This window comes from Dermacentor andersoni, chromosome 7 (assembly GCF_023375885.2).
Source record: "Dermacentor andersoni chromosome 7, qqDerAnde1_hic_scaffold, whole genome shotgun sequence".
Classification (NCBI taxonomy): domain Eukaryota; kingdom Metazoa; phylum Arthropoda; class Arachnida; order Ixodida; family Ixodidae; genus Dermacentor; species Dermacentor andersoni.
Window position 1 is genome coordinate 149,309,334 of NC_092820.1, and position 8,004 is coordinate 149,317,337.

General features: G+C 44.0%; 2 protein-coding genes across 2 annotated transcripts; both read left to right on the plus strand.

Moving 5' to 3' along the window:
- The first annotated feature begins 87 nt into the window (after window positions 1-87).
- On the plus strand, window positions 88-6,871 carry Glo1 (Glyoxalase 1). Its single transcript, XM_050180798.3, has 4 exons — window positions 88-510; window positions 2,610-2,671; window positions 4,467-4,556; window positions 6,678-6,871. The coding sequence occupies exons 1-4, from the start codon at window positions 221-223 to the stop codon at window positions 6,773-6,775; spliced, it is 540 nt and encodes a 179-aa protein (XP_050036755.1). The 5' UTR covers window positions 88-220; the 3' UTR covers window positions 6,776-6,871.
- Window positions 6,872-7,295: 424 nt separating this feature from the next.
- Window positions 7,296-7,787, plus strand: LOC129385520 (protein GVQW3-like). The gene has a single exon (XM_055072152.1). The coding sequence runs from the start codon at window positions 7,296-7,298 to the stop codon at window positions 7,785-7,787; it is 492 nt and encodes a 163-aa protein (XP_054928127.1).
- The last annotated feature ends 217 nt before the right edge of the window (window positions 7,788-8,004 follow it).

Genomic DNA, 8,004 nt, shown 5'->3' on the forward strand with positions numbered 1-8,004 from the left:
AAGTTTTCAATAACCGGTTTCATTACACAGTTTGAATTTGAAACGGAGTTTCTCAACTGATGCTGTTGCAGAACTCCGGTCGAGGGGGCTGCGGTCGGCGCACTTCCCTCCGCTCTGCCCGCGGTGAACTTGTTGCCGGGTCTTGTCGCTACACCTGATTCTGCTGCTTCCTTCCAAGGTGTTGATACCTGCTCCCTTTGCCTCTCCGCAAAAAAAGAAAATGTCGGGCTGCCTGAGCGATCAGGAGGCGGAGAAATGCTGCTCCGAGCCGGACCCGGCGACGCGAGACTTCATCATGCAGCAGACCATGTACCGGATCAAGGATCCCAAGGCGTCGCTCGATTTTTACACTCGCGTTCTCGGCATGCGGCTGTTGCAGAAGCTAGACTTTCCCGAGATGAAGTTTTCGCTCTACTTTATGGGCTTCGAGGAGTCGGTGCCGAAGACTAGCTCCCGTCAAGAGCGCGCCGAATGGGCCTTCAGCCGCAAGGCTACGATTGAGTTGACGCAGTGAGTTTGTGTGTCCTGCGGTATAGACACACCCACCCTCTTTCGTCCTGCCGCCGCGGCCAAAGTTTGGGAGCACTCGGAGGTGCGGAAAACTACCGCTTCTGTTACGTCAGGCACTGTTGACGGAGAGCCGAGTTGTCGGGCCGGAGCGCTCGTTTCGATATCGCGCCCTTTGAGTGGGAGTTGTGCAAAGTTTGCCGACGGTGCTGACGACAGGCTATAGCTGCAGCGCGCGTGTGCTTACAAATGCCGCAAAAATGTGGGCCATGAAGATATACGCAGTCCGGCCACGGAATGCACCACGTATAGTGCGCGTGGCGATAACAATTTCTAAGGACATAGTTATGAAACCCAAGGACACTGTTATTTGAAACAGTGGCTATGTCCTAGCTGTGGAATGTGGGCTATAAAGATATCGTACGCAACCCGACCGTAAACTGTCTTTGCCACGTACGGTCTACGAGTGCCACGAAAACCGGTTACGAAACCGATATGTTTACAATAGTGCTTACAATCGACACTAGCTTAGCGCCTCAGCCTCCTTATAGCGAATTTTTCAATATAGCTACATCACGGTGTATGCCAAAACTGGTCACTGTGCACAGGTCCGCAAGACTTTACAACAGATAACACACGGGACTATGTTTCTGTGCACATGTGCACACAAGGCCGGGAACTTATTTTGAATGTGATGCTTGAAACAATTATTTATGCTTACACGTACCTTTCTGTACCGGTTTGCGTAAATTGCACAACATTATGAGAGAAGCTATTGTGCTCTGCAAAGATAAAATAAGCATTTAGTGTAATTTTTTTTCGTGCAGTTTGAAATCACTTGCTAGTGCCTGTCCGCACATTTCTAATACTGCTGTCAGACAGGCACAAACGTCAGCGTTACGAGCATGTTATTGCTATGTGTTCAGTCAGTGTGTGCCACACATCTAATGCTTCATGTAATAATCATTTTGCCCAACTGTGTGATACTCGTCACCGTCAGGACCTGTGTTCCCAAAACTTATCTCATATAAGTGTTGTCTGAAACTGACCATTACCATGGTGATGGTCTTTTCACGCCTACTGCTATAAGTGCTGGGTGGTGGAATGCTGGCCATTGAGGAAATGCTCTTACGTAAGATTACCTTTCGTGCACGCCAGCAAGGTTTTGGTGGTGCCGGGCTGATTCCCTAACTTGTCTCGTCCTAAAGTGCGTTTGTCTGAGTTAAAGACGTTGAGGCCAAGGGTGGTCCTAGATAGCCATCTCGCTTCCATTTGCAGAATTTTCGGCATTATTTGTGGACCAGTAACTAGTCGTAGGTTTGGCTGGTCACTTTGATAAGACATCCGACTTTCAGCCATTTGTATTGGCAGACGATCTAGCCCTCCCATACTTCTCTCTGCGATTGTTGCTCACTCAGAAAAATGTGAGCTCAATCACATGAGCTGTGAGCAAAGCAGCAGCCGAGAAGCGGAAAAGTTTATCACCTGCCGGTTGTGATGCTCTTTGTCATTATAAGAATGCTCAAATTTCATTCCTTACTGTGTAGAGCAGAAACATTTAGAATCTAGCAGTTGACTGAAGCCCTTTGAATAGACTAATTGACATGCAGCAGTAGCACTGTTGTCTGTGCTTAAAAACAATGTCATTGTGCTTATGTTTCTGTCATCCAACAAAGGAATCATACGGTAGTTTTATTATGACAAGAGTTACTTGGAGATATTGTGTTCAGATTACGAGTTGTAGAAGCTGCTCGTACACTTCAGCATCAACTTGCTTGGAAATTAGGCACCTGACTCCCTCTTTAAATAAAGAAAAAGAGAGCACCTGATCATTAAGTATACCGTACCTTTAACTTTTTAAGCCAACAAATATCATTTCCGCAGTGTTTGTACCACTGCCAAAGATTTTAGAATAAAATTTTGTATAGTTTCACCACCAGAAAAGTGGCATTTCAAAGAAGAAAAAAACATTTGGTGAACTTCTTTAGTTTGATGCACAAAGAAAATGCCATTAAACCACTGTTAAGTCTGTTGAACCACTGGGGCTATTAAAATACATTTAGAGTTTACTCTGATATGTTATGTCTTCACTCTGTCCACAGCAACTGGGAGGATCATCCAGAGGGCGGCTACCACAACGGAAACACCGCACCTAGAGGATTTGGTAAGTGCGTCCCCGTCCACCGTTGCATGATCGCTGCGCGACATCTTTGAAAGACATCATTAAAATTGGGGACACTTTCCTAATGACACTATTTCAGAACTAGTTCTGAACTTGGCTCTGCACTTTAAAATAAAGTGCTGTTAGAAGATTCCATGTGTTCAAACTACATTGAACGAAGGTTCCAAGATTTCTGACGCATGTCTGACAGTCCTGTTTTAGTGTCAGTGCCTGCCATGGATAAGCGAAATTTCTTGTATGCTTCTACATATTTACATATACAATAATGTAACTGACAGGGCTCCTGTAATCACTTACATTATTCAAGCATCAGCTTTTCCTAGCTTGTTGCTCAGTCTTGCACCATCCGCAGTGGTGGACTGCCCCCGAAGATAGTTTAATGCAAAGTTTCCATAGATATATGCTGCTCAGTATGTGCCGCTTGGTATGTCGCCATCGTGTTAATCATGCCATCGTTGTCATGCTGCCTTTATCATTCCATCGTAAACATGCAGTCATCAGTAGGTCATGATTATGATGCCGTTGTTGTGATATTGTTCTCATACAGTCGTCATGCATTCCATCGTACCTTTGTCATCGTACGGTCGTCATGCAGTCGTCATCATCATACACTCGTCATGCCATTGTCATTGCACCACCTTTGTCATTACATTGTAAGCATGCTGTCATCATTAGGTTGTGATTATGATGACATTGTCATGCCATTATCATCGCACAGTTGTCGTGTTCTTGTCATACCGTCGTCATGCACTCTTTGTCATGCCATCATAAGCGTGCACTCGTCGTTATCACTACATCTTGATGCTGTTGTCATCGCACTGTTGTTATAGTACCTTCATCCTAGAAACTGTCATCCCATTGTCATCATGGTGCCTTTGGCTGTACCAGTGTATGCTTGGATAGCTGGCCTGTGTTTGAGCACTGGAGAGGAGCATAGTAGTTTTGAACAAGAACACTATAAAAAGTCTTTTACACAGAAACATCGCAGAAGCAGCGGGCCCACACCACAGCTAACGATTAAACATTTGCGTTGCACACTCGTAACCATCTCGTGAGTTTTTTCTTTAAATTTTCATTTAAAGCGAAATATGCTTTAAAAGCAGATGATTTCTTTGCTCCTACAGTACCCAGAATTAGCTATAAACTTGATCAGTACTCAAGAAACTGACCTGCCACGGTGGATCAGTGGCCATGGTCCATAACTTGCCCCAATCAATACAATTTACAGCCTTCCCTCCCCCACCTCTCATAGTATACCAGAGCCTGTGAGGCTTGTGAACAAATTGAAATGTTTCATGTAACTCACTCCTGATAACCAACTTCTTAAAGCTTCGATAAGCTACACCAGTGTGTAGCAGTTAGCACTGGCGCACTTCCTCATCCTCGACAAATTGCACTGGTGGCCACCAGCAGTCCTCGATAAATGAGGCATGCCCTCGCCAGGCACTTTTCGCTTGCCTCTTCGTGCACAGAGAAAATAGGCAGTGTGCCAAAGTGCAATCCCAGAAGGCACTGCATCTGAAATGCGAAACTGTGCAAATTATTGGCAGTTTGCACATGGCGCTTACCATAGCTGTAGGTAATTTTCGCCAAGTTCTTCTGACAGTGACGATGAAAACTGGTCTTGTAAGTATCGACATGAAGCAATTTGTCCTCAGCGTTGCCCCCACTTGGGGCTTTGCTGCAATGGGACACTGTGCGCCATGCTAGTGTCTGGGCAGTTACAGGGCACCGTGATCAAGGACACTATTAACCTGTCTGTTGATTGGGTATGCAGGCCACATCGGCATCATGGTGCCCAATGTTGCAGAAGCGTGTGCCCGGTTCGAGAAGCTTGGTGTCAAGTTTGTCAAGAAGCTCCATGAAGGTGAGTGGTCATTGCGATATTGTTTCCTAGAATCTGGCGCTTGTCAACGGGAGCTGCAATTCAGCCAGCATAAGAATGATGGTTAATAACATGGATATGCCTGAACTTTATCCTTCCGACTTCCAGCACATTTGCAAATGTATCATTTTAAGCAAGATATCGTGTTATAAACGCACTAATCTGCCATTATGCATGCGTGGAAGATATTTGCCTTCTTCGTGTGTTCACGAAGATATGATTGCTTGCAAATTTCTAGATCAGAATATCTAGCTTCCGTAGGCAGCCACCATGTTTTTGTGATGATGATGGTGAGGGAGACTGCGGGAACGGTGCGTTTGCGGTTGTCAGTCGCCTGTGGTGGCTGCTTCCTGAAGCGCTGCCACGGTCTTGTAATCTCTGAATGCCAGTAAGTGTCTTCTTTAATGCAATCACATTTTATATCACAAAAACTATACCACAGAGATAATTTAGTGAGAGCACCCATTTGCTTCAACGGAGCTGTAGCGTCGTCTGCTTCACTGCAGTTGCAACATTTTACACATGGCCAAACTTTTTCTGCGAAATCTGCCCAACTATTCACGTGTCAAAGGGCTTGAGGCACTGTATGAAATATACTAGATGACATCTAGTAAGCTATACCTTGTAATTTTAAAGATGAGTATCATGTTTGTGTGGTGCACTATCGCAATAAATTGTGCTGTGTTTTTTACCCTGCTTTGTCATCTCAATCACCATGTGGTTTCATCATACGACGATGGATGAGTACAATAGTTATTTTCTATGTTATGCAAGCTGTACGCAGTAACAGGGAAAGCTGTAGCTCCAACATGTTTACGCAAGACTTCTGCATGAAGCAAGTACAAGCAGAATTTCACACTGACGCTTAGCAACATAACCAATTAGTGGGCCAGTGCATTGTACACGAGACAAAAGCATTACATGTTATATCGCATGTGCTGCCAGTTAAAGGTGCTTGCTTATTTTCTCCCTCACAGTCAATAGAGAGTACACAATAATTTGCATATTCTTGTAGGACATCACTGAAGGGGGCACCAGCTGTGTTAAGAATGGCTGAACATTCTTCTCATTTGGCTGAGTGTAAGCGTCGCACAATTGTGGCAGTTAAAGCACCCACACATATTGCATGAAAGGAGGAAAAGAAATCAAGTTAGGCAAATAGGCTATAAAAAAATCTGGTCTATAAAGTGTAATATATACAGCCACAAGAATGTCTAAAGCCACAAGCAAAAAGATAGGCATATCCTTGTACTACCAATCATTTCTTATGGTGCCTGAACAATTGCAGTTCCAGATTATTTATATGCAAGTTGCCGTGCGGGGCACTCAAAGTATAGGGTGGACAAATGTGAAAGGAAATGCCTGATTGCCCTTGCTTTTGCACTAAGAATAACATCACACTATGTATTTCTTAACTGAAGAGCCATCTTAGCATCTATTGGACAAGTCAGGTTTCTAAGGCTAGTAAGCTTCTCCCATTCACAGTGGAAGCCCCTGTATACCTCAGCACCAATGGTCTGCGATTGCAGGATTTCGCTAATACAGACAAGGTTTCTGCACTGGCATAAGCTGCTTTGTTAGCTACTGACGAAATTAAAATTTGACATTTTCAGAACTTACAACTTCGAATTCACCTAAAACAAAGATTACCAACTCAAGGTTATTGGTACGTCAGCATTGTTTACAAGGTGGTACAAAGGCAGGTGTGCAAAACATGGACACAAGAACAAGGACAACACAAGTACCAGCATGTGTGTTGTCTGCCTTGTTCTTCTAGTATACCAACATGCTGAGATTTCTGTCATTCTAAGCATCACATTAAATATATTTCAGCTTAAAGCTATCAAAGTGCTGGTCTTTATAGTCATTCAAAGCAAAATTAATTTGGTTATTTTGCGCAGTCTTGCTGCAGTTGACTTAACAGAGAGTGAACGAAGTAATTTGGCGACCAGCTCAATTAGCTATTTTGTTGCAAGTTTCATCACGTATTTAGTTTAGCCGAGCCGTTTGATTAGCATTTTAAAAGCAGCACTGTACGTAGGGTTGAATGCAGCCACCGTATGTTATGGTGAAAACTCTAATGTACACTTATTTTAATTTCAGGAAAAATGAAGAACATTGCTTTCATTCAAGACCCGGACGGCTACTGGATCGAGATTTTCAACAACAAGATTGTTGACAAAGACTTCTTTAAAGAATGAATGTGCTTTTGTATTCTGTCCAGAGAAGCCCGAACTAAGCTCAGTATAAAAGTGCCTTTATTATTTGTATCAATTAAATAACAGTTGTCTAACGAGCTTTGATGTGTGTAACTACTTCAAGGCCATTAAGTGCAAAGATGGCTGCTGGAGTTTTGTTTAGATTGCCCAAGTGCGTGGGGAGATGAAATAAAAGGTTCATGTTTTGTATTCAACAAATTAAAAGCAAAATCAGTAAAAGTGCCCTCCTGATTCAAATGGGTACTGTTCTAATATTTTTGTAGCACATATCACCACATAGGATGTCCATGGCCAGGATATACAACCTTTGTCCGTAAAGCTTCGAGATTGATTTATTTTCTTCTCTAGAAATGATTCCCCAAAACAAATGTTGGTGCGTATGTGTAGCGCCAACCTGAACTATTTATGTTAATTGCCATTGCAGCCGCTAGATGGCGCTACATGTAGAAAAATACATTGTCACTAGTAGTCTGCGCATTCTACTGTGAGTGAATGTGGAGAGATGGACGTCCACCTCGAACAGCGTGTAAACATAAAATTCTGTGTGAAACTTGACAAGACAGCCACACAGACGTATGAGCTTCTTCGTGACGCTTACCGCAACGAGACATTATCACGGGCGCGAGTTTTCGAGTGGCACAAGAGGTTTGTTTCAGAAAGAACATTGGTGGAAGACGACACAAGGCAGGGGCGCCCTGCAACCTCACGGAATGAAAACAATGTGGCTCTGATCAGGGAGATCGTACAGCAAGACCGCACCATTACACTCCGCATGCTATCAGATGCTCTCGACATTAGTAAGACAACATGCCAGCAAATTTTGCGTGAGAACTTGAGGAAACGAAAGCTGAATGCCAGACATGTGCCGCACTCCGTCACACAGGACCAGAAGGACACGCGGGCATCAGTGAGCGCCGATTTGTTCTCTGAGGTAGAGAAGGATGCTGCATTCATCGACAGCATCATTGCTGAAGACAAAACATGGTGTTTTTAATATCATCCTCAAACAAAGAGGCAGAGCACCGAACGGCGGTCCACAAGCTCTCCGGTGTCGAGAAAGGTGCGGCAACAGAAGGCCAAAACAAAGATGATGCTGATAGTTTTTTTCGATTCCAGAGGTGTCGTACACCACAAGTTCATCCCACAAGGGCAGACGGTGAATCAGGAGTTTTATATCTGCATGCTCCGACACATGCGTGATGCACAACGAC